This window comes from Myodes glareolus, chromosome 17 (assembly GCF_982192425.1).
Source record: "Myodes glareolus chromosome 17, mMyoGla1.1, whole genome shotgun sequence".
NCBI classification, from domain to species: domain Eukaryota; kingdom Metazoa; phylum Chordata; class Mammalia; order Rodentia; family Cricetidae; genus Myodes; species Myodes glareolus.
In genome coordinates this window covers 62,092,963-62,119,186 of record NC_142042.1, presented here as the reverse complement: position 1 = coordinate 62,119,186, position 26,224 = coordinate 62,092,963, and the positions used below count along the sequence as shown (strand labels likewise).

Here is a 26,224-nt window from a genome sequence, read left to right as displayed (position 1 = left end):
GCTTCCGTGGCTCCAGGGCAGAGGACAGCCGCCGGCATCCAGGGAGGGCCCAGCAGTTGCTGCCGTCCCGCCCCGCTCCTCCCCGCTCTGCCAGGCCACTCGCTTGCTTTTCCCGGTTCTCACCAGAGAGGCACACGCGCTCCGTCCCTTCCCGCGGCCGCGGAGGGAAGAGAAAGGGTCTGTTGTTTTTCTCTCTTCCTTTCTGCCGCTCACCGGATGGCTGCACACCGGCTCCGACAGCCCTGATGGGAATCCCACGCGCCTGAGCAGGCCCCTCCTCCTCCAGGGACCTCGTCCTTGGCTAATTTGTCTTTGTCCCGACCGAGGGAAAGAAGAAGAAGAAAAACCACAAACTTCCTTTGCAAACCAGTTTGCGGGCAGGGCCTGGAGCGCACGCCGGAGACTCAGTCGCTCGGGAACCCTGAAGACGCCGGAGGCCCCGGGAGCGCCGGGCTGCCCCTCGCCTGCCCCCCGCTGCCCTCGCCCCCCACCCTTCTCCGGCGTGCCCTGGGCTGGCCGTGAGTCCGGAAGTGGCCACGACCCAGGCTGGACGCCGCGCGAGGAAAGCCGTGTCGAGCCGTGGGAGCTCCGGGGCTGACAGCTGGGAGGCGGCTGGCGCTGGCGGCGCCCCTCGACGATGTCCCCTCCTCCCGCGTCGGGCCGCTAGAATTGAGTCCTCTCCCACTCCCGGAACCGCATCCACCCCTTTCAGGTAAAAACTTTGTTTTCAAACTGTCTTCTTCGCCTCTTCTCGCAGCTCTCCTTTCCCACTCCGGCTGGGGGGAGTTGACACCTGATGTCCCGGCTGTGATCTCTACACCTGGGTCGCTTATGGGATCCTTGCTAGGCACGGGGAGCAGTGAAAGCAATGGGGTCCCTTCGTTTTCCCATTATAAACAAACCTTCTACCCCTTTTTGGAGCAAGAATTGCAGTATTTGACTTTTTCTAGAGGAATCTCAAAGCATTGTTGCCGTAAAGGTTTACCTTCAGCTGAGGAAGAGATTGGGTAAGACTAGAAAAGGAGAGAGAAGGGTCCTGAGAGAGGGTAATGTCTTCTTGAAGCTAAGGACGGACGTACCTATTTAATATGCTTCTTCCACTGTGTAATAGTATCTGCTGCTGACTAGGAAGGGATCGGGTGTTTTAACTCCCTCACCTGCCCCCATAGGTAGGTCTAGTTAGAGAGGAGGTGTAGGATTTGGGCAGAAGAAAGAAAAGGCTGAAACCCCCATTTGTTTGAGTACCCTCCCCTCGGACTTTCCTATCTCTGGGTTTTGCAAAGTGCAGTCCTCCCATGCGGTTCCTGCCCTGCCCCTGCCGGCTTTCCCTGAGACCCCACTCCCTCCAGCGATTTCTTGTAGCTCCTTTCTTTGGTTGGCTAGCTTTCCCAGCCTCCACTTAATTATTGATCATTTCTAACCTTGGGCAGAAAATGAGCCACGCTTTTCTCTTGGCTTTTTAAATTTCCCAGGCGTGGCCTGTGTTTCAGGGTTCACCCTAAGTGCCATGGGAGGGGAAGAGATATGGAGAGAGAGGGCGAAAAAAGTGTAAGACCTGCAGATAAATTTTGCTACCGTGGTTCTAAATTAACAAAATATAAAATGACCTGCATCTAGCACAAATTATATTTGAATAAGGAGAATGATCTCTGGATTATTTTCAGTAACTTTGACGTTTCTCTGTAGCACAGGCAGACCTTGAACTAGAGGTACTCCTGCCCCATCTCCTGCTATTCAGCAGGAATTGGCAAACCTGAGACACCACACCTAGCTAATGCCACTCCTGTCCGCTAGGCCTTCTCCCAGCCCCCAAGTCCTGAAGGTTTAGAAGAAGAAAACAGGCGATGAAGAAGCTGAACGGAGGGCAAGAGTTCCAGTCAGGCATGGCATAAACCACTTAAAATCCCTTCACTTGGGAAATTGAGGCAAGATTACCGAAAGTTTGAGGCTAGCCTGGGCAAACCAGTGCTCTGCTTGTCTCTGCTCCCCCCACAAGTCCTGGGATTAAAGGTGTGGCAATTTCTTTTAAAATCATTTAAAAGAAAAAAAAAAGACAAGATTTAATTTAATTAATTTGATTTAAATTAATAATTTTCTGCTTTTGTCTTCCTTCCTTCCTTCCTCCCTCCCTTTCTTTCTCTTTTCCTTCCTTCTTTCCTTCCTTCCTTCCTTCCTTCCTTTCGATTCTGGCTATGGAACCCAGTACCATGCATGTGTTAAGCGCGTGACCCGCTCTCCACATTTTTTGTTCTCACTAATGAGTAGGGAGGGGCATAAGGAGATGGAAGGGAGACTCTTGGGAGGAAGGAATTGTGATTGTCACTATCTGTAGTCCTATCTGTCTGTTACTTGATGCTTAATGCTGATAGACAGCAAGTTGAGCAGGTCCAGTGTTCACATCGAAAAACGATCTGGATGGGCACCATGAAGAGAATGCTTGCCAGTGGGTGTGAGCTTGGACCCAGGGTGTTCTGTATGCCAGGCAAGGCTCCATCACTGAGCTATACCCCAACTCTTAATTTTTAAGATAGGATCTCACAAAGATTCTACTACCTCAGCCCCCTTTAGTAACTAAAATGAAAGGCCTTTGTCACTACACACAAATAGTGGGGGGGATCATATATATTATATACATATATGTACAATATGAGCATATATAATGTATGTTTTATGTGAGCATTTTTTAAAATATTTATTTATTTATTTAGCCTGCATGCTTGCACACACACCAGAAGAGGGCACCAGATCTCATTATAGATGATTATGAGCTACCATGTGGTTGCTGGGAACTGAACTCAGAACCTCTGGAAGAGCAGCCAGTGCTCTTAACCCCTCTCCATTTCTCCAGCCCAGAGCATTTTTTTTTTATCTATATGAGTATTTTCTGTAATAGTTGGGACCTCCAGCCTGCAAATAGTGGCATGGAGACTTATTATTAATTATAAAAGCTCAACCTTGGGCTGGAGAGATGGTCCAGCGGTTAAGAGCACTGCCTGCTCTTCCAGAGGTCCTGAGTTCAATTCCCAGCCACCACATGGTGGCTCACAACCACCTATAATGAGATCTGGTGCCCTCTTCTGGCCTGCAGGCAGGATACTGTATAAATAAGTAAATTAGTTAGTTAAAAAAAAAGCTCAGCCTTAGTGGAGGCATAGTCTCCCTAGTTCTTATAACTTAAATTAACCCATATTTTAAAATCTGCATTCTCCCATGAGGTTCGTTACCTCATCTCCATACTGCCCATCCTGCTGCTTCTGCATCTGGCTGGCGAGTCTGCCTTTCTTCTTCCCAGAATCCTCTCTCTGCCTAGAAGTCCCGCCTATACTCTCCTGTCAAGCTATTGGCCATTCAGCTCTTTATTACACCAATCACCACAGTACATTTTCATACAGGCATAAATATCCCATAACAATTTTCCTTTATGTATGTCCACCACATGTTCTATTATTATTATTATTATTATTATGTATACAGTATTCTCAGTATTCTGTCTGCATGTATGCCTGCAGGCCAGAAGAGGGCACCAGATCTCATTACAGATGGATGTGAGCCACCATGTGGTTGCTGGGAATTGAACTCAGGACCTTTGGAAGAGCAGATAGTGCTCTTAACCACTGAGCCATCTCTCCAGCCCCCCCCTTTTTTAAGATTTATTTATTTATTATGTACACAGTGTTCTGTCTGTATGTATGCTTGCTGGCCAGAAGATGACACTAGTTCTCATTACAGATGGCTGTGAGCTACCATGTGGTTGCTGGGAATTGAACTCAGGACCTCTGGAAGAGCAGTCAGTGCTCTTAACCTCTGAGCCATCTCTCCAGTCCCAGCCCTTTTTTTTAATTAACTGATTTTTTAAATTTATTTATTATGTATACAATATTTTGCCTGTGTGTGTGCCTGCAGGCCAGAAGAGGGCACCAGATCTCATTACAGATGGTTGTGAGCCACTATGTGGTTGCTGGGAATTGAACTCAGGATCTTTGGAAGAGCAGGCAATGCTCTTAACCTCTGAGCCATCTCTCCGGCCCCCACCACATGTTTTTAATGGCCACAGAAGCCAGAAGAGGATATCAGATTCCCTGCTACTTTAGTTACAGATCCTTGTAAACCCCTCTGTGGGTGCTGAGAATTGAACCTTGATCCTCTAGAAGAGTGGTATACGCTTTTAACCACTGAACCGTCTCTCCACCCCTGGAGTATTTTAAATGTAAATCATTAACAGAAGTTTCCTATTCCATATAAATAGTGAGCAAGAGAATATCTCTGGGTGCCGGCTCTGCTGGAAGCAAATAGAAACTGAAGAGTTAGGATGTCAGCTCCAGATGGGGAGAGCAATCTATTGGAGGGATTTGTGGGGAGGACTTTTTGTGCCCCCATTCTAGGTTGTTATTGGTGGTATGATCAGAGCCTGTGCCTTGGGCAGCCCTAATAAGCTAGGTTTGGCCTTTTGTCCCCAATAAGCCAATTAAAAGAGCTGAATTAATAGTGAGAAGTAGGGCAGTGAGATGGCTCAGTTGGTTAAGGCTCTTGCTGCTGGGTGACCTGAGTTTGATCCCAGGTCCCACTTGGTGGAAGGAGAGAACAAATTTTTGAAAGTTTTCTTCCGGTTTCCAGGTATGTACACATAGACACACACATACACACACTAAATAAATGTAATAAAATTAAAATAATCATAGGGAAAATCAGGAAAAAAACAACAGCAACAAGAGATTTATTCAATGTGGCCACATTAGGTCTAGCAACAAAATGATTTGGTGACATTCCTAAGTCCACCTTCAGAGTCCTAAATAATTAGAAAGCCAGATGCTGCATTAGCTCACCAGCCTAGGTAGGTCAAGGTGCGGTCCTGCCCATAATTGACCCATCGCTGTTTGGGTCCTAGCCTCACCTTGCAAGGTTATTGGACAAGTTGTTAGAACTCTGTGAAATCTTTTTCCTGGATACAAGTTCCTGTTTGGCTGCTTCAAGGCTTGGTGTTTTTCTCCTCCCAGCTTGAGATTCCGGGGGAAATTTCAATTCCTTGGGTCCGTTGTTTCAGTGGTGTGACAGGCAGTGTGATGGACGACATGAAGTGGGTCTTTAGAACAGTGGTTCTCAATCTATGGGTCACGGCCCCTTGAGGGTGGGGTCACCTAAGACCACAGAAAAACACAGATGCTACCTTACACTTCATAACAGCAAAATTACAGTTATGAAGGAGCATCGAAAACAATGCTGCTTCAGAACGTTGTTGTTGTGGGGTCACCACAACGTGGGGGTCGCAGCATTCGGAAGATCGAGAACCCCTGCTGTAGAATATTCTCAGTCTTTGCAGGGATACCCAGGTTCCGGAGTTGCTTAGCCAACGCGGACAAGCCCCGTGGCCTACATTTCCCTTCCCTACAGGAAGCCCCTCCCGAGCCTTTTTGCTGTGGTTGGTTTGGTATTGTGTAAGGTTCCACCAAGTCTTCTGAGAGCCGGGCATGATGGCACAGGCCTCTAACATCAGCACCTGGATGGCTGACATACAAGCCTCACTGAAAATTCTAGGCCATAGCCTGGCGTGGTGGTACACACCTAATCCTGGCACTCAAGAGACAGGCAGGTGGCTCTGAGTTTGGGCCTAGCCTGGTCTCCGCACAGAGTTCTAGGCCAGCCAAGGCTACAAACAAACAAACAACTGAATGAATAGAGTCATTTGCGGAGCAGGATTTCCTTACCTTACCAACTTGGCACAAAATATACGAAAATGGTGTTACCTTTTTACCCCTCACCCCAACCATATGATGGTTGCTCTCTGGTCCCTGGAGTGAACAGGAAGGAGGTGTCTATAAGGACAGGAGCAGCCTATGCGCTCAGAATGTTGGGAAGGGGCGAGGTTTGGTGTCTGGAGCTGATGAAATGCCTTTAACAAGGCAGGCTAAACATCACCATGTTAGTAGCCACAAGGATTGTTGTTTGTTTGTTTGAGAACTTAGGGGTCAAAACCAGGGTCTTGCATGTGCTTGGGAAACATAGCCCACTTTAGGATAGTTTTAACATTTTTTATCCAGCCCTCTTCCTTCTCTCTTTTGGCTTTGCACTTACCTTTCCCTTCTGAAAGTTTAATTCTGTTTTGTATGTGGGTGTTTTGCCTGTGTGTCTGTGCGAGAGAGGGTAGTGGGTTCCCCAGAAGTGGTGTTGCAGGTGGCTGTGAGGTGTCCTGTGGGTGCTGGGAATTGAACCAGGTCCCCTCGAAGGGCAGCCGGTCCCTGAGGCATCTCCTCAGACCCTCTCCATTTTCTTCATTCTCCGTCATTTTCTGTTTCAGGAAAGCCAGTTCCACCTGGTATCTTCCTTCCCTTCTGAGCCTGGAGGCCCAGTCTTGGCAGTCGCATCCGGTCACAGCAGGTTAAAGGTAGTGCACGAGCCAAGGCCTTCGGTTTCTGCTCACTGAGAAAAGCTGGCTTTGGAGCCAGACTGGCTTTCCACGCTGTTCACTCCCAGACTTTTCTTGTTCCTTTTGCTCTGTAACTCAATGACCTTATTGGCCAGGTCTCTCTTGTGCCTATCAGAATCATTTAAGCAAGGTTCCTGAGGTCAAGAAACCCCTTTGTCCCTCTCAAGACTCCAACCCCACTATGGAACAACCTCAGGTGGAGCCCCCAGCCCCCAGTAAAGCCAGTAGTGCAGAAACTGTTGAATCTGAAAACCACGAGGCTCCGTCTGGACCAGAGGAGCATGCTCAGGACAGCCCTCAGGACAAGGGTGACGCAGAGGCCGACGGAGCAGGTGGAGAACAGGAACCGAAAGGCCAAGTTTTGCCACCAGCCCAGGATGGGGAAAATCTCGAATGCCCTCCTCCTGAAGCTAGCTCAAGTCCGTGTGGGACATCATCTGAGGCGGAGACAATAGAGACGCCTTCTAGGCCACAGGAACTTCCCCAGTCCCCCAGGACCCAACAGCCCGATGTCGACTTCTACTGTGTCAAGTGGATCCCCTGGAAGGGAGAGCGGACCCCCATCATCACCCAGAGCACCAACGGCCCTTGTCCTCTGCTGGCCATCATGAATATCCTCTTTCTGCAGTGGAAGGTGAGTGTGGAGGACACAGCCAGTAAACCGCGGGGCACCGGGCAATTACAATAGCCTCAGGTGCTGGGTGGTGGTGGCAGAGGCAGGAGGATCTCTGAGAGTTTGAGGTCAGCTTGGTCTATAGAGTGAGCTGCAGGACAGCCAGGGCCGTTACGTTAGAGAAACCCTGTCTTGAAAAACTGGGGAAGGGGGGGAGGATGGCCATAGATTTGCCTTTCAAATGTGCTTGGTTCATTCACACAAACATTCCTTACGATACCATGCTATATAAAGGTTACTGCAATCTCGGGTACACAGACGTCTTACATAGTGGGGAATGGTTGGCTGGGCAGATAATGCTGCAGGGTTCCACTGGGGACTTCTCTCCAGTAACAACATTTTGGAAGCTTTTTTTCAGGCTTGCACATCTGTGGCCGGCCAGGAGGGTGACTTTGTTGGAGGTCCCAGAAAGTCGTTGAGCGCACTGGCCGGCAAGCCCAGGCCAGCAGCTGGCACTGATAGATGGGCATGTGTGTTGCAAATTTGAGTCACATGGGGGCCCGTCTCTAAGTCCCCTTGTTGTTGGCTATCAACACAGAACCCTGAGATACCGTGTCTTGGGAGGAGTGTGATCCTGAGGGCCACTTCTGAAGTTCCAGTTTTTTTGCTTTTTTTCCAGTGGGCATTAGTTTTGTGATGTTGGTGCAGCTTCGCTGAGAAGTCAGTGCTGCCTTGGGGTGGCTCCTCAGCGTGTCAGAGCCTGCCTACTGCCCGGCCTTTATCTCGCAAGCATGTGAGAGTCTAAGGCACACAGAAGAGCTTCACTGAAGTTTCTAACAGGAGAGGAGACCTCATGGGGGGGGGGGCTAAGAAAACACTGGGAATCCGCTCCTCTGGCCCTCATCCCCATCCTGATTTTTCTCAAGTCAGTCCTAAATTTCCAGCTCAGTCCCTGCCCAGCTCCTGACTGCAGTTTACGTCACACTGCGCGTGCTTGGCAGCACCTCCCGTTTCTTCCCTCGCCCAGCTTCGAGCCCCCCCCTCCCCCCACCGCCATCCCGTCATGGATCCTACCCCTGAATCTCTCTCCTGTATCTCTCTTTTTTGACTCATTTTGTTTGTTTGTTTGCCTTTTGTTGTTTTGCTTTTTGAGGCAGGGTCTCACTGTGTAGCCTTGAAATTAATTGTGTAGACTAAGCAGGCTTCAAACTCAGAGATCTACCTGCCTTTGGCTCTCCAGTGCTGGAGTTAGAGGCGTGCACCATCACCCCCAGCTGCTTTTGGGGGGATTGTAAGCCAGGCTGGCCTCACTCCTCCTGCCTCAGCTTCCTGAATACTGGAATTGCAGTCACGAGCTGCCATGCCTAGGTTGGCCCCTCTCGTTCTCTGTGTTCCTCCTCCACTGATGATAGTAAACGCTCACATAGGACCCCCTTCTCCCTCCAGGTGAAGCTGCCGCCTCAGAAGGAAATGATCACATCAGATGAGCTCATGACACATCTTGGTGAGTGGCTAATGGAGTGGGGCTCATTTGGAGCTCTGGTGTGGCATTGAGGGCAGGGAGAGTTCGTGTCTTTTCTGTAAAGCTGGAGAGTAAAAGATCAAGGTATCAGAAGTTTTGAGTTCTAGCACCAATTCTGCCTATAGTTACTCCCCTCCCACCCCTATTCCTGGTGCTGGGGATCAAACACCAGTCTTGACTGCGCTGTGCGAGGACTGCACCATTGATGCACAGCCCTGGCCTCTGTCCTTAGCTTTCAGTCAGGTGGGTCTTTCACCTCTGGAAGCCTATTATTCCTCTGAGAAATTAAAATTTTAGGTTAGAGTTTGAAATTCCATGGTCCTGAGGCATTACCCCAATTCTCCAGAAGGAGAGGAAGCCAAGCTTTTGGGACGACTGGCAGGGTAGGGTAGGCTGATAAGTTTCCTGTCTTACAGGAAACTGCCTCCTATCCATCAAGCCCCAGGAGAAGTCTGAGGGCCTTCAACTTAACTTTCAGCAGGTGAGGCAAAAGGGCAGTGGACACAGGGGCTGCAGGCTTGCAGGGGTCCCTGGACCTACTGAAAAGCCTTTGTGGGTGATTCCCTAACCTTGGTATCTTCTCCGGGGGTGGGGGGAACTGGCATCTCTATCCTGAAAAAAAGTTCATTTTTATATTAAATAAAGAGAGAATGAGGCAGCCCAGCATAGTATTGTATGCCTTTAATTTCAGCACTTGGGAGACAGAAGTAGGCAGATCTCTGAGTTTGAGGCGAGTCTGGTCTACACAGTGAGTTCCAGGACAGCCAGGACTATATAGTGAGACCTTGTCTTGGGGGTGAAAAGAGGGGATTAAAATAAATGGGTTGTTAGAAAGCCGGAGCCGAAAAAACAGGACTTCTGATTTGTTTCTGGGTGATGGGCGTGAGAAGTGGAGGGTGCTGGACTAGCCATCGTTGTCTCCCCCCAGAACGTGGGAGGGTCCTGGACTAGCCATCGTTGTCTTCCCCCCTCCAGAACGTGGGAGGGTCCTGGACTAGCCATCCTTGTCTTCCCCCCACCCCAGAACGTGGGAGGGTCCTGGACTAGCCATCCTTGTCTTCCCCCCACCCCAGAACGTGGGAGGGTCCTGGACTAGCCATCCTTGTCTATTCCCCCCCCCAGAATGTGGACGACGCGATGACTGTGCTCCCTAAACTGGCCACAGGTCTGGATGTCAATGTGCGATTCACAGGCGTCTCTGACTTTGAGTACACGCCCGAATGCAGCATCTTTGACTTGCTGGGCATTCCTCTGTACCATGGCTGGCTTGTCGATCCACAGGTGAGGACAGGAGGAGTGATAGGATTTGGAGCCTGAACTGGTGCAGAATTTCTTGAATTTTAATACTGTTGGGTGGAGTCACATTCCAATACCAGGAAACCACACACAAATAAGACCAGCTCCTCGGACATCAAGAGTTCAGGAGTCTTTGATCACAGTCACAGTCTTAGGGGTTTGGTCTGTTTCCTTCCTTTAAAAATAAAATCCTTTGTTTCTTCCCACCCCATCCGACTCCCCAGTGTCCTGAGGCCGTGAGCGCTGTTGGGAAACTGAGTTACAATCAGCTGGTAGAGAAGATCATCACCTGTAAACACTCCAGCGACCCCAACCTCGTGACAGAAGGTGACGGCGGTGCCCTCTTTCCTTGTGATCCCATGTGAAGGACAGCTGTGCAACCCTGCTCTTCCCGCCTCAGCCTTCTGAACGCTCAGATCACAGATGCGCAATCGCAACCCCTAGCTGTACTGATTGAGTAAATTCAATCAGGTTTTAAGGAGGGGTTTTCATCTCCACCCCTGAGGACTGGGGTTCTCTAGGATCTCTTATAGCTTAGGCTGGCTTTGTAGCTGAGGGTGATTTTAAGCTGATCCTACCTCCAGCCCCCGAGTACCAGGACCACAAGCATGTATTACCAAGTTTCACCGTGTATGTGTATGCCTTGCTGAGAATCAGACCTGGGACCTTGTACATGCTAAGCATGGAGTCTAAATCTGAACCATAAGCTAGGGTGGCTTTGCAAAGGGGCTTCGGAGGCTCCTGGGGGCTTTTTGGACAAACCTCCTTGTTTTGTTTGCTTTGGGGCTTTGCTGAGGTTTAGGGGTTTTAGTTTTGACACAGGGTCTCTCTGTGTAGCCTTTGGCTAACATGGAACTGCTGTGTGGAGCCTGTTGCTCTTGGACTCACAGAGACCAGTCTGCCTCTGCCTCCCTGGTGCTGAGGCTAAAGGCATGTGCTGCCCCACCTTGGACTGAACTCAGGATCTTGCCAAAAGATCTAAAATGGAGTTAGACTCCCAGCCCTTTTGATGTGTTTTGCTTTTTTCCTATTGTGGGTTTGGAGGTAATCCAAGGCTCACGCACTCTATGCCTCTGGCAGGTCTGATCGCGGAGCAGTTCCTGGAGACCACTGCAGCGCAGCTGACCTACCACGGCCTGTGCGAGCTCACAGCGACTGCGAAGGAAGACGAACTCAGTGTCTTTTTTCGAAACAACCACTTCGGCACGATGACTAAGCACAAGGTGATGGGGCTTCGGAGGAGGGGAGCAGGAACAGTGTCATTTCCCTGAGCCCTTTTCTCTGGGGTCAGTGTGTCAGGCAGGATAAAGTGGGCTAAGCCATAGTAACAGATAACCCCTAAAATCCTTGTGGTTTCCCACAAGTGTTTATTTCCAATTCCTGATGCATGTCCAGTGCAAACTGGCTATATCCTGTCTCACACCATCTTCACTCTGGGACTCAGGGTGACAAAAAAAAAAAAGCCTTTCTATATATTGGAATATATGCAAGAAAAGAGAATGACACAGTGCGTTCATTCTTGATGCTTCTGCCTGAAAGCGGCACTGACCAGGGCGGTTATGAGGAATAAGCCTGTCACCAAGGCAGGAAAGGGACAGTGGGACTTTAGAACACACAACAGTCTTTCTGAGTTAGAAGCCAGAGCTCTCTAGGAATTGAGTAGAAGAGACTGGTCCTGCCCGTTCCCCTACTCCCCATCCAGACTGTCATTATGCAGCCCTGGCTGGGCCGGAACTCTGAGGTCTGCCTGCATCGGAAGGCTGGGATGGGATTAGTGTGTGTCACCCCTGGCCTTGCCTTGAACTGCTGATCTTCTTGCCTCCAACTCCCAGGGCTGGTAGTCATGCAACACCATACCCAGTTTTTCTGGTTCTCAAAAGGGTTTATCTACAGACATCAGTAAACAGAGAGCCGAGGAAAGAGAGTAGGAAGCTGGAGATGGTGTGGTATTTCTTAACCAGGATAATCACAGCACTCACCTGTATTCAAGCATCCTTTCCTGCTCCCCCAGCCACACATATTTAAGAAATGTGGGATGTTCACAGTGCTAAGCTCTAGGCAGCACACTGATTCTCTTGGTGGCACCTTGGCTCACTGTGAACCGCCTCTGTGTCTCCTGTCCCATCTGTGTGCTCTCCTTTTCAGCTTGTGAAAGGAGTGTGTAAGGGGTGTGTGCTGGGGACCAAATCCAGGGAATGTGGACTCGCCAGGCAGCTGAGCTGACAAGCACACTCCAGCCCTGGACTCAGGCCTGGCTGTCTCTCTCTTTCACAGAGCCACTTGTACCTTCTGGTCACCGACCAGGGGTTTCTCCAGGAGGAGCAGGTGGTGTGGGAGAGCCTGCATAACGTGGATGGCGACAGTTGCTTCTGTGACTCTGACTTCCACCTCAGTCATTCCCTAGGCAAGAGCCACGGAGCAGAAGGTGGGGGCGGCTCCCCAGAGAAGCAGCTGCAGGTGGACCAGGTGTGCGGGGCCCTTGGAGCGGTGCACAATCCATTGGCAGCTGAGCTTCATGCCTTCTATTGGCTGAAGGCTGTCCCACACAGCCTTTTCACGTTACCCTTGTCTGGGTGTATTTCCTGCCACCACAGATAGTAGACATGACTGTGTTCCACTAGAGAGGGAAGAGCTGGAGGATTTGGAGGAAACATGGTTTGAGATTTAGCCTGAATCTCTACCTTTGGTCTTAGCCTGTCTTGTGACTTGTTTTCCCTCTAGGACTATCTTATTGCCCTGTCCCTGCAGCAGCAGCAGCCACAAGGCATGCTGGGCCTTACTGACCTGGAATTGGCCCAACAACTTCAACAAGAGGAGTATCAACAGCAGCAAGCTGTGCAACCTGTGCAAACAAGGGCCCCTTCGCCCCAGGTGAGCCTGACCCTCTGCCCCTCTCTCGGTAGGCAGGGGCACTGGCTTTGCTTGATGCCGAATGCATATGGTTTTTGTACAGGTCTCTCTGCAAGCGTTCCCTCATAAACCCTTCTGAGGCACCCTTTTTATCTTGACCCCTCGATGTCTTTGACCTCTACCGTGGTTATCAGATAACTAGTTGCTAAATCCCACACAGGGGAGAGGAGCCACGTCTGGACGCTCAGCTGGAGAGCGGAGGCAGAGGTCGAAGGCCGAGTCAGACTGTGTTTTGCTCTAACTCTGCCCCATACAGCGTGGATGCGCCCCTTCTTTCAGAGGCTGACGGGTTTGCTTGCAAGATCCCCTACACACACACCTCAACCCCTGAGACGACCAGGGTAATTGATGTGCGCTGCTGGGGGTCAGAGCAGGCAGCCTCCGAGGTCAGACTTGGTACCTTCCTTGCCCTTCTGTGTCGCTGTCTTCTCTTCTTCCCAGTCAGGGCCCTATGGGGATGGCTGGGTAGTCTCTGGTTCCCAGCTCCCTTTCCTGGAGCATTCACATGAATATACAGACGCACGTTGATAGGTGCGGTACCCGAATCTGTGTCTGCGCCTGTCGGGCTGCTCTTAGCCACCCACAGGCCTGTCTCTGTTTGCTTCAGGGTTTGATTTGGGCTTCCATCTTTATTATTATTTTAATGCCTTCCTAGGGGGCTGGAATAAAATTTCTTTCCTGAGATTTGTTGTTTTCCTACCCTGGAGCAGTGGGGTTAAGTATTTGACCCGGTTGAGGAATGCGAACCCGGGAGGAGGCAGGGAATCTAGAGGCTGCCTGCCTGTCATTTCTCACAGGCCAGCAGGGGGAGCCCGAACGTGACCACTTCCCTCTTCCCTGGTTTTGATAGTTGTTCTGTGGGAAGTACTGTTCTCAGCTCTAGCTGGAGATGTGTTTCTAAATTCCTGCATGGACAGATGGGTTGGGGGAAGGCTACTGAGACTTCCAAGGCTGGGAGTTTATGTAGATGGCCCTTCGCTAGTTCTGATCCCCTGGTGTCCATTCTTGGTTATCTTGCCTGAGATTCCTGGGGAGAAGAGAATAATGAAGTTGAAGGGAGACTCAGGGTGGGGTATGCGGACACCCAATAAGTGCAGCACTGGGCAAACTGGGATTCCTGTTGAGTAGCTAAATCCACTTCAAAGATGCCTCCCACTCCAAGGCCTCTCACTGACCCATGTCCTGACCCGCCCAAATTTTAACCAGGAAACTTTAAAAGGCGGTGGATTTGCCAGACGGTTCAACTACCAGGGAGATGTTCTGGCTGAGGTACAGACTGATGCTCAGGACAGGCACTATCAAAGACATCCTGTTATTCCTCCTCAGAATGTAGCTGGAGATGAGGGAAATCCAAGGATATCAAAGAAATTTAGAGGACCAGCCTCAAGAGGAAGTTAGGGTATATGGTGTTCCTTGGGGGTCTCCCACGTGTTCAACCAAACATGGGAACCTCCAGATTCTTGAATGCCGTGTCAGGGTGGGTCCGCAAGGTCTCAGATGTCTTCGGCTCTGCACAGGGCCAGGAGGGCCGAGTGACAATCCCCTCTCACTGTATCCTGCAGGTGAGAGAATCAGGGTTAGACAAACTCATTATCACCATCATGCTCCAAGCATTGTAACCCTCCCTACCTTGTGCCAAAAAGTAGTTCATCGTCAAGACAAGACTCCTCTGTTGCCTGAGTCCTGCACTCAACCAAAGGAAAGGTGGGGGGAGGGGGAGCTAGGACACCAGGGCTCCAGGTTATAGCCAACTTTAGTTTTTAGTTCCAGCACTTGGGCACTTGGGAAGCAGAGGCAGGTGGCTCTCTGAGTTTGAGGCCAGCCTGGTCTATAAGATGAGTTCTAGGATAGCCAGGGCTACACAGAGAAACTGTGTCTTGAAGAGAGAGCTAAGTTTTCACCTGGAGAGAAGAATACAGAGACTTCCCAAATTTCTTTTTGAACTCAGCCCGAATGCTTAGAAGATCGATCTCGCTCCGGGAGACAAGGACTCGGGTCAGCACTTGGAAATCAGGCTCAGTTTCCTGGAAAAGAGAGAGATAGGGGAGCCTGCTGCAGGCAGTTAGGGGTATTCTCATTAGGGGCAGGGGGGTGAATGGCCTGGGACGGGAGGGAGTGGAGGCAAGGTAGTACTGGGGTTTCAGATCCAGCCTTGAACTCGCTGCTTACCACTAAGCTGCAGCCTCAGGCTTCGCGGGCTTTGTTGTTGTTTTGAGACAGGAATTTAGTGTGTGTCTTGGACTGGCCTCAAATTCACACAGAGTGCTGGGACTTAGGTATTAGCCACCCTGCTCAGCCAAGATATATTTCTATGTTTTTGTGTGTACATCTGTGTGAGTGCATGAGACGTGTGCAGATGCCTGCGGAGGTAGAAGAGGGTCTTATATCCCCTGGAGCAGATGTGAACTGCTCTACATGGGTGCCAAGAATCAAGTTTGGGTCCTCTGGAAGAGCAAGAAAGTCTTAACCGCTGAGCCATCTCTCCAGCTCCATGTTTTTGAGACAGTGTCTCATATACCCTAGACTGACCGTGGACTCACAGAGATCCACTTACCTCTGCCTCTAGACTGTTTGGATTTAAGGTATGGGCCACCATGCCTGACAAGCCTTGAACTCGTGATCCTCTTGTTTTTCCTTTTCAGGTTCTGGGATTACAAGTGTATGTCTTTTGGCTAGTCTGACTCCTAAAATAATATCTGACATTTATATCCAAGAATTCTGGTCTCCTAATCTTGATACACTAAGATGTGTGTCCCTTTTATGTGTGTTCCTCATGGGCTAAGCAAGTCAGTGTTCCACCATGAGATTTGTTTTCATATCAGGAACCGAGACAGATAACCACAAGTCTTCAAAGGAATCCTGGTGTTGACTCATTATAATGAGCCGAATTTCTCAGTTAAGTATATAATAATCTTTTGTCAAGATGGAAATCTCTGAATGACTGAGCAAGGGCGTATATAGACTGTCCTATGAACAGTCATCAATGGGGCATGATGCTGAAGGCTTCTCTGGCCACTGAAATGTGGTGACTCCAACCTTTCCTGTATTTCACTTCCTTTTTTATTTTTATTGTTTTTCAAGACAGGGTTTCTCTGTGTGGTATTGGTCATTCTGGCACTTGATCTACAGGACAGGCTGGCCTCAAACTCAGGGATCTGCCAGCCTCTGCCTCCCCAGTGGATTAAAGGCATGCATCACCACTGCCCAGATATATATGTATATATTCTCAGAGACCCAGTTCATCTAGCAAAATTACTAGATTCTGTTGGTGTAATTACTCAAGTCAAAGTGACCACTTTTTAGATAAATAATACAGCCGACACAATGTAGCCCAGGCTGTTCTGGGACTCCCTATATTCACGCAGTTGCCTCCTCTGTGCTGGGGTGAAAGGCGCGCACCACCACGCCTGCTCACCAGGCGTCTATTAGAGCGCTGCAGAGATGGCAGGTGGAGCCTGGAGCAACTTCAGCACGTGTTCTGCCACCAAGCCTTCCTCCAAGCCTGAGGATAAATAATAGGAATAAAATCCAGCCAAGGTGGTTGGGCATGGTGGCACAGGTCTTTAATCCCAGCACTTGGGGGAGGCAGAGGCAGGCGGATCTCTGAATTAGGAGCCAGCCTGGTCCTACATTATTTCAGGACAGCCAGGGCTACATAGAAACCTTGTCCAAAAAAGCCAAATACATAAATAAATCTAGCCAGTTGGAGAAAGGAGGCCCAGAGCGCTCAGGACATTTGCTCTTTGTTCTTCGTGTTCTTGTCTAATTGAACAAGGACAATGAGCAGTTGTGAAGGGCAATTGAAACGGGAGTAATGCATCAGAGACAGCTCCAAAGCACTGGACGCCCTGGCTGACCTCGGCTTTACAGTGCTCCTGCTTCTGCCTCTTGAGTCCCGAGATTTAGGGTGTTCACCACTATGCCCGCCAATTCTTTATAGAGAGCAATGGTTCTCAACCTGTAATTGCGACCCCTTTGGAGGCCCAAGGACCCTTTCACAGGGCATCAGTTATCAGATATCCTATATCAGATATTTATGATATATAAAAGTATATCATATTTTATGATTCATAAAAGTAGCAAATTTACACTTATGAAGTAACAATGAAATAATTTTATGATTGGGGTCACCACAGCATGAGGGTTGCAACATTAGGGAGTGTGAGAACCACTGGGACAGTTAACACCTTCCCCTCTGACAACAAAACAGGCTCATCTGGTTTTGGTACATAGACATTAAGATAGACTTGACTTTAGTGCCTTGTGGGTAACTCATGTAGTGCTAACCAGAACTCACTCCCCTGCCCATGACAAGGCAGTAGGTAAACTTGGTGAACACAGTAGCTTGGAGGTTCCACCAGGCTTGGGGGTCTGAAGGGCAGGACAGGAAGCAGTGCGCCTCTTACCTGCAGGGCTTGGTGAAGTTTGTCAGCAAAGTACAGTGCTGTGTTTCTCATTATGGAAGCTAGAAGCAAAGGTGAGAGGGTAGAGAGCCGTGTCTAGGGCTCCAGCTTCCCATCCCAGTAAAAATCCCTCCATGCTTCCTGAGTAGGTACTTACCCAGGCTGAGCAGAGCCCGCTGAGCATCTCCGTGGAAACAGTTGCGGACAGCATCCTCTAATTCTTGCCCAGTGCATCTCCGGTACTGATCAAACACTTTGGTATGTGTAGGGAGTGGTTAGAAAGGTAAGGTGTGTGGGGCTGTTACCACAGGAAGGGTGACCCCACCACTGACTGTCACACTCATCAGTAGAGCAAGCTGGGTGGGGACAAGGAAGCTTGGGTACCTCGGATGAGGTGTTCAGGGCTGCGTTGTGTAAAGATCAGGACCCATTGACCTGCTGTACTGGATCCTCCGGTCTGCTGAAGTACCTAGGGAAGAGGAAGGAATCGGTGAGGAGTGGGGCAGGATCACAGTCTGGAGTCTGGAAGCCATGGTTATGATGTACCCAGAAAATCTACTGTGGTGAAGGAAATGGGACAGAGGGTGAAAAAGGATAGTGCAGAGGCAGGAGGATCTCTGCATTGGCAGTCAGCCTGGTCTACATCAGGAGCTCTAGGACAGCCAGAGAGACCCTGACTCAAAGAAAAATAAACAATAATAAAAAGAGGCAGGATTGCCGGGTGGTGGTGGCATATGCACTCGGAAGGCTGGAACTAAATCCTCTGTGAATTGGAGGCCAGCTTGGTCTATAGAGCAAGTTCCAGGACAGGCTCCAAAGCTAAAGAGAAACCCTGTCTCAAAAAAAAAAAAAAAAAAAAAAACCCAGAAGATTAAGAAAGGGGCTCAGCTCAACTGCTCTCACAAGAATCTGATCCCCACGATGAGGGCTAAGGCTTGCTTGGTCCAGTGCCCGCAGGAGGAGACTCTCCAGCAGATGAGATTGGATTCTGTGAACTCAGGAGGCAGAAGCAAAGAAGGCAGCAACAGGCTTGCAGCACAGATCGGTACACAGGATCTGGGCCCAAGGACGGGGCCCAGGAGGAGTCTGTACAAACAGAAGTTCTTTTGCTCACCTGGACATCTTGTTCTTCCAAGTTGTAGTCAATGACTCCAGAGTAGCTCTCGCGGCCCCCCTAAGCGGAGACACTGCTCTCAGAAGGTTTCATGTAAGGGCAGTTTTGTCCAGACCCTGGCCTCTGCGAACTCACCCTGCTCACAGGATAGCAGAGCTCCCTGCTCTGGCCGGTCCCCAGGCTCTTCCCTCACAGCCCAGGCCTCACCTTGCTCAGAGCCAGAAGCAGGTCTTGCAAGATGCCATTGGTCTCAGTTTTGATGTCTTCCTCAGCCTCCACCTGGAAATCTGGGGCAGAGGCCGGAGGCTTTGACTCCTGAATTTCCCCGGGGTAGGTAGCTTTAGGCCTTGTCAAGTGCCTGACCAGCTGGGCCCTAACAGTTCTCCTTCCTGTTTCTCCCCCCAAAGATTTCATGTTTTTATTTTTGTGTATGTGGCGGGGTGTGCCCAAGGAGACTAGAGGTACGCTTGGAGCTGGGGCTGCAGAGGGCTGTGAGCCATCCATGTGGGTGCTGGGACCCGAGCCCAGGTCTCCTTGTGCTCTCAGCTGCCGAGCTGTCAACTCCAGCCCCCTAGCCGCTCATCCATCTCCTCTGCTGAGTGCCTTGCTGACTGATGATGCCCAGGATGGAAGTCATGGGTGCCATCACGGCCACTCTGAAAACGTTCCTAGGCTGTGAGTACTGGAAGTGGCTTCATCTCCAAACCTTCCCACCGGGAATCCTACCCATTGCTAGGCAACCAGAAGTCACCAGAAACAGGGAAGCCCAGATTATGAAGCAAGCTGGTCAGGGCCTCGCTCTCACCAGTGTTTAGGAAGTGATGTGTGAGGTAGGGTATGGAGCAGAGAGTGAGCAGGAGCGGGGAGACCAACAGTGAAGACTGGAAGAGCGTGGCTAGCATGTGCAGAACCCCGGGTTCCATCTCTAGTACAGGAAGAAGGATGGAAAGAAGGGAGGAAGGAAGAGAAAACAAAAAGTGTCAGCCATGGAGGCCCAAGCCTGCAGGCCCAGCACTTGGGGCTGAGGCATGAAGATCATGAATTCAAAATAGTTCATCCACAGGAAGCTATGATGTCCCAGAACAGGGAAAGAAAGAAAGAAAGTGTGGAAAAGAAAGATGAAAACAGAACCAAGAGGGGTGATGGGGTTGGAGAGGTTAGCCTGAGAACAGAGGAGAAAGAGGATCTGTGACCATGATGGGATGAGATGAGGGTGCGGAAGCAGTTCACAAATTAGCAGGTGAGGCAGGGTCTGATGGGTGACAGCAGGGCTTAAGGGTCACCACCTGTCCCTCAGGCAGCAGCAAGGGGCTGGGAAGGTAACAAGGGGACCTAATGTCATCACTGGGAAATTAGCCCTAGGGCTCCAGACTAAGTTAATCATTGTTTCTCTTTCTTTAATGACCACATATGGCTCTTTCCCCTGGGGAGACTGAGGCACTGGCAGCAGTGGGGGGCGGGTGCTGGGAGCAGAGACCTTAAGGGAATAGAATTTGGTCAGTCAGGGTCTCAGATCTGAAAGCACCGTAGGGGTGGAGTGATTGTCGCAATACCCTTCAGCAATTGGGGATCCCTCATACATTCTTACCGTGCTTATATACTGCCAGGCACTCCTGCAGTCGGGGTGCTGCTCGGGTGGCCAGAATTTCCAAGGCTACATCTTCAGCAGAACCTGAGACCTACAAGAGATTGTGAGGCCACTTGACATTGGGACATATCATTAGCCCAGCGAGATGGCAGATGGGGTTGAAGAGCAGGCGCCATCTCCTCCATCTGGGTCACAATCGGGCTGAGGGGCTGCTAGGCCCACTCTCCAGATGACCCAGCGATTGTCTCCCCGTCCACCACCCCGGTACCTTTAAGGCTTTCCTCAGTTCCTGGGCATCAAACTGGGCTGCAGGCTGTAGGAGAGCCACAACAATTTTCTCCAGATTGCCAGACAGTGCTGCCTGCAAGGACTTCAATAGGTCCTGCATAAATGGGTCCCAGACAGACAGACAGACAGGTAGACAGAGGCATGGGTCAAGGAAGACTCCAGAATCATGGCAATCTGATTTTTATCACAGGCCTGGCCACCGAGTCCCTGATTAGCCAGGAGGACGGGGCTGGCCATGGCTGGATCCCAAGTCCTCCAGGGGTCTCCACCCTGCCCATAGCTCCTGGAAATTCAGTGGTCCCACCTGTTTGGTACGCTCTTGGAAGGCTCGAGAAATGAGCTGCCTTTGCTCTCTGCTCCGATTGGTCAGTACATCCACAATGGTGCTGTGGTCCACACCTGAACCAAGAGACAAAACCAGGCTGCAACCAGGGAGTTCACAGTTGTGAATTCCTGACTCCTCCAGGAAGAGAATTAAGTGTAGGGAAGGGACGACCAGGGCTACGTCATCTCTGCTTCCATTTGTTCTCAGAGAAGATGCAAAGAAAATGCCAAAAACATTCAGAGGGGCTGGAGAGATGACCCAGAGGTTATGAACATGGACTGTTGCTGGGCAGCGGTGGCACACACCTTTAATCCCAGCACTTGGGAGGCAGAGGCAGGCAGATCTCTGTGAGTCTGAGGCCAGCCTGGTCTACAGAGCTAGTTCCAGCACAGCTAGGGCTGTTATACAGAGAAACCCTGTCTCAAAAGAAAAAAGAAAGAAAGAAAGAAAGAAAAGAAATGAAATGAATTTTTTTAAAAAAAAGAGCATGTACTATTTTTTCAGAGGGCCTGAGTTCAGGGCTCAGCACCTGATCCGGTGGCTCATAGCCACCTGTAACTCCAGCTCCAAGGAATCCTGTATCTTCTGGCCTCCATGACACATCATTCACATATGTGTATGTTGGGGGATATTTGATCACATTGTGAACCCTGAGTTAACATTTTCATTAATTAAATAAAATTAACCTTGGGTCAGGGGGCTGAGTTAGCACCTAGTTAACAGATAATCATAGGGCATCAGAGGACATTGGGCAGATAGAGAGACACAGGAAGTAGCAGGGCGGGATCTGAGTGGTAAGGCTTCTTTTGGGGGGAGGGCAGCGAGAAAGAACGTGTTTTTGGGGATGTATCAGCAAAGAGAGAAGGTTAGCACAGCCTCTCTGAACTAGTTAGTTTTCACTCCAGCCTTTGAATCTCGAGTTTTATTTATAAATAAAATAATAGTGATTTAGTTAAAGCTACCTTTAGTGGCAGTGACGGAACCAGTGCCTGTAGGAACCAGAGTCCTGCCAGGCTTTGGTCTGAGTGGCCAGGCCCCTGCCATTGAAGCAGGCTGGTAACTGTGGAGTGGAAATTGTTGGCTGAAAGAGCAGGAGGTTGAGGAGCAGCCACTGTGCCGGGATTAAAAACATGCGTACAGACCCACATGCACACCCTTTTTGGTTTGCTTGTTTGTTTGAGACAGGGTTTCTCTGTAGCTTTGGAGTCTGTCCTGGAACTCATTCTGTAGACCAGGCTGGCCTAGAACTCACAGAGATCCACCTGCCGCTGCCTCCTGGGTGCTGGGATTAAAGCTGTGCGCCATCATCTGGCTTCTGACTCAAATCCTAATTCAGGCAAAAAAGTGGCCTAGCATGGTGGTTTTAAAAAGGAAGGGAAGAAAATAAAACCATAAATGAAATAAAAATTTTTAAAAGGGTTTCTGGGGTGAGGCCCATTAATTTGGTTTAAAATCCCGGATCTCCTGTTATAAACGATGTGATCTCGGGTGAGCTTTTCACTCCCTCTCTGAGTCCAGTCTCCTGTGTGTGTGCAGAATGGAAAGAATGACCTCACACGGGGGAGGTGGTAGTGGGGTCTGACACACTGCCACAGAACTGGGCATGCTAGATCAGATAGCTTATCACTAGTACTCCCAGAACATCACTAACTCCGCCTTCCTGGCTCCTTAAGAATAGTTTTTTAAAAGCCATGTGGTGGTGGCATATGCCTTTTAATCCCAGCACTTCGGATTGCAGAGGAAGGCAGTTCTGTGAGTTCAAAGCCAGCCTGGTCTACAGAGAGAGTTCTGGGACAGCCAGGGTTACACAGAGAAACCTGTCACAAAACAAAACAGAGATTTTTTTTTAAACATGTATTATTTAATATGTGTGTGGTGGCGGCACAGAACACCAGCTGTTCTTCCAGGGGACCCTAGTTCAATTCCCAAGCACAATTCTCTCATGGTGACTCCCAGCCATCTGAAACTCTAGTTCCAGGGGCTCTGAACCCCTCCTCTGGCCTGTGTGGGCACCAGGCTTGCTTGTGCAGAGACCTAATACAGGCTAAACATATATACATATAAAATAAAACAATAAATAATAAATTTGTAAAAGGGGGGGAGAAAGGCAGACCTGCAGCAGGGGGGCTCTTGCCTGTAATCCCAGCACCTGGGAAACTGCTACAGGAGGATGACTGCAAATTTGAGGCCATCCTGAGATAGGGAGTGAGATCCTGTTATGTGTGGTATGCACACTCTCGATCCCAACACTTGGGAAGCAGATGCAGATGATTATGATTTGGAGGCCAGCCTGGTCTCCATAGTGAGCTCCAGGCTACTTGGTGTTACAAATGAGACCCTATCTCAAAATAAAATAAAAATCAGATCAACAGTAAAAGGCAGCCCTTAAACACCAAGGGCAGGAGCTTACCTTGGCCTGTAATGGCCTTCAGCAGCTTCTGAACATCCTTGTCCACACTGAAGCTCAAGAAAGTCCTGAGGGTGCCCAGGGTCCCCCAAGCTGCAGTCTACAAGAGCATGAGAAGGTAGCATCATGAGGGGGAAGTCTGCCCTCCTCCTCCCATCTTCTTCATTTATTGTGGGTCCATGGGAGGTCCGAGGACAATCTGAGGACTCCTAAGGACGTTATCTGCTTCCATGGGGTCCTGGGGACCAAACTCAGGTCATCGAGGTGTTCACCCCACTGAACTATCTCTCCAGTGCCGTCTCTACCTTCTTCTTCCCCAACATCTCCTGGCCCCTGAGAGGACACATTAAACTCGATTGTTGGGGCTGGCTTTTGTGGCTCAGTGATTGCTCAAGTGTAAGACAAGAGCAATCACAGCACTGCAGAATAAATACACGCATTTCTGAAGTCCCAACAGCCAGTACCTTGTTGGCAAGACCCAGGGAGCTGAGAATCTCCTGGGTCAGGGATGCTCCAATAGGTCCACTGCTTACAGACATGGCTCAGCTGGCTTCCCTGTGGAAGGAAATGGGAGTTAGCTGAGGGGAACATCCCACTTGGGCCTGTGGATTGCCTCCCATCTGGGGCCCGGACTCTCAACCCATCTCTTTCCTTTGTTGCAGAAAATAAATGAATGACCCCTCAGTCTGAGATGCTGCCCCCTTCTGAAGGTCAGGGCCCTCCCTTCCCTGGCCTGGATTCTCTGACTGCTGAGATGAGATGGCATAATGATGGGGGGTGGAGAGAGACGGGGAGACGGCTCCTGGTCAGCTCCCCACAGGTGAGCTCCAACCCCTACCTGTAGAGCTGCTTCCTGCCTGCTGCCCTTCCACCCAAGTGGGGTCTTTAGGTCAGCAGGTGGAATCTGTCCATGTAGGAACAGGGTACCTGGGCATAGACTAGACACTCTTATGATGGGAAAGGAGCACACCACGCCTCCCTCAACCAGTAAGTTCTCCCTCCCCCAGATAAGGGCTCAGTTCCAGGACTTACCCCGAAGGAGCTGGAGGTGAGGTGGGTGTTGTGGCCTGGTGGCTTGCCTGTGTGGGCACCAGCTCCCCGATAGCCTGCTGGTGGAGAGGAGGAGTGAGGAGCCCAGACTGAGCAGCCAGTCAGATGACCTCTCTTGCCCAGCTGTTGTCTCTGACTCGGCCCCTCCCAGACGTGGGAGAGGACCAGGCTGTACAGGGTCTACAAGCAAACACCTCCCTGCCTAGCATCTCTCCTCCCAGGAACTGGCCCTTAACCCACGCAAGTGAGCTCTCTCAGCCTCTCAGCTCGGCGGAGGACACAGCAGGCTTTGTGCCTTGCTTTCCCTACGGGGCCAGGTTGGGACCACAGAAACCTAGCCTCTTGAGTCTTGCTTCTAACCTGGCTCTACCATTGGCTCCAGCTCCCTGGGGGTAAGGGGAGGGGGGTTGAGGGGAATGTAGGTCAGGCAGGCTCCAGGCTGATTTCAAGGTTGATAGAGAAAAACCTGTTGGGACACATACCATCAGGGCACCCCAGCCTGCACCCCACAGGGGGTCCCAGCCCAGAAGTTCCTGTGATTATGCTTTAGGAAAACCAGCCAGCATGGGTGGGGAAGCAAGGTAATTGTTTATATCTGTGGGTAAGGAAGGGCGCACAGGTAATCAGGTGGGGGCAGATCCAGAGTCAAGAAAGAAAACACGCAGAGGGTGTTCCCTGCAGACCGGCACCGTGGGAGATCCGTGCTCCCAAAGGCAGCCAGCAGATGGAGGAGGATCCCAGAGCCCGAATTTCAGTTTCCTCCTGTTGCCTTTTAGCTGCCAGTATTCCCTGGCTGTTTAGGCTTCAGGGTAATGCAATCCCAGGGTGCTGCCTGAGGTAGGCACACAGCGGCAGGTGCCCAGTCCCTCGGAGCCTCGGGGACCATAAGCGGTTAAACCTCAGGGTTGACCCCTTAAGGCTTGGGGAGCCGTCTTTTTCTTGCCTCCAGTCCTGGGCCAGGAATGGTCCTCTTTGATCTCCCAGAACCCCCGGAAGGAGAGGGGCACAACCTATTCACTACTATTTCACACAGAAAACAAGTTTGGGGACACCGGTAATGAAGTTCCATTATGGCGGTCATATGCTGGCTTTTGTCCTCACTAAAGTGGAGAACACTCTCCAATTTTAGAATCAGAGTCAGTCTCTTTTTTGTTTGTTTGTTTTTTTAAAGATTTATTTCTTTATTATGTATAATGGTCTGCCTGCGTGTATGCCTACACACCAGAAGAGGGCGCCAGTCTCATTCATTATAGACGGTTGTGAGCCACTATGTGGTTACTGGGAGTTGAACGCAGGACCTCTTGACCTCTGAGCCATCTCTCCAGCTGGCACAGTCAATCTCTAATTTCTATTTTATTTGCTTATTATTTATTTTGTTTTTTGAGACAGGGTCTCTCTATATAGTCTGGGCTGTCCTGGACCTCACTATATAGATCAAGCCTGGACTTGTCCCTGCCTGCTCAGTGCTGGGATTAAAGGTGTGTGTCACCAGCCCAGCAGCCCAGCAATCTCTAATTTTAAAATTTTTCTTTTATTTATCTATTGGTTTGTTTATTAGTTTTGAGAGAGGGTTTCTTTGTGTAGCCCTGGTGGTCCTGGAATTCACCTTGTAGACTAAGCTGATCTTTTTTTTGTTTGTTTTTGTTTTTTGTTTTTTTGAGACGGGGTTTATCTGTAGCTTTGGAGCCTGTCCTGGAACTGGCCTCAAACTCACAGAGCTCCACCTGCCTCTGCCTCCTGAGTATGGGATTAAAGGTGTGTGCCACCACCATTCGTGGATCCTTAGGATTTTCTTTACTGTGCCTGTGCCCATCCTGTGCCGGCTTGTGTGGAGCTGGTGGGAAACTTAGGGGAGCAGTCCTCTCCTCTAGCATGTGAGTTCCAAGGTCAGGTCTGGTAGTAAATGCCCTTCCTGAGCGCTCGCTCTCGCTGGCCATTTTTTGTTTCTGCTTGTTTCAGGGAAGGTGTGGGGTTTTTTTGTTTTGTTTTGTTTTGTTTTGTTTTGTTTTGTTTTGTTGTATAGCCCAGGCTGGCCTTGAGCTCACAATCCTCCTGCCTCAGCTTCAAGTGCTGAGATTTACAGGTGTGAGCCATCGCCCCCAGTATGCCACTTGTGTTCTGTAATGTGAGCCAGGCATTTCATAATCTCTAATGGGAGGGGCGGGAGGAGCTGGAGGGCAGAGGAGAAGAAGTTGTTGTGTCTGAGGACAGGCTCCTTGGGAGGAATAATGAGGCCATCTGTGTAATAGCACATGGCAATATAAAATCACCTTGTAAATTAGGGGTG

General features: G+C 50.0%; 2 protein-coding genes across 2 annotated transcripts; one reads left to right on the top strand and one right to left on the bottom strand.

Annotated features, from left to right (window-relative positions):
* The first annotated feature begins 140 nt into the window (after positions 1 to 140).
* Positions 141 to 13,444, top strand: Mindy1 (MINDY lysine 48 deubiquitinase 1). Its single transcript, XM_048427834.3, has 10 exons — positions 141 to 712; positions 6,293 to 7,055; positions 8,481 to 8,538; positions 8,973 to 9,037; positions 9,679 to 9,837; positions 10,077 to 10,179; positions 10,933 to 11,075; positions 12,127 to 12,318; positions 12,574 to 12,723; positions 12,923 to 13,444. Exons 2-10 carry the CDS (start codon positions 6,603 to 6,605, stop codon positions 13,001 to 13,003), a joined length of 1,404 nt encoding a protein of 467 aa, XP_048283791.2. The 5' UTR covers positions 141 to 712; positions 6,293 to 6,602; the 3' UTR covers positions 13,004 to 13,444.
* Positions 13,445 to 14,055: 611 nt separating this feature from the next.
* Positions 14,056 to 24,074, bottom strand: Anxa9 (annexin A9). The gene is made up of 13 exons (XM_048427838.3): positions 23,920 to 24,074; positions 23,352 to 23,442; positions 22,891 to 22,987; positions 20,460 to 20,554; positions 20,136 to 20,249; positions 19,868 to 19,958; positions 18,487 to 18,566; positions 18,280 to 18,339; positions 17,550 to 17,634; positions 17,323 to 17,418; positions 17,169 to 17,227; positions 14,664 to 14,786; positions 14,056 to 14,318 (listed from the first exon to the last, which is right to left on the bottom strand). Exons 2-13 carry the CDS (start codon positions 23,424 to 23,426, stop codon positions 14,256 to 14,258), a joined length of 1,038 nt encoding a protein of 345 aa, XP_048283795.1. The 5' UTR covers positions 23,427 to 23,442; positions 23,920 to 24,074; the 3' UTR covers positions 14,056 to 14,255.
* Positions 24,075 to 26,224: the final 2,150 nt, after the last annotated feature.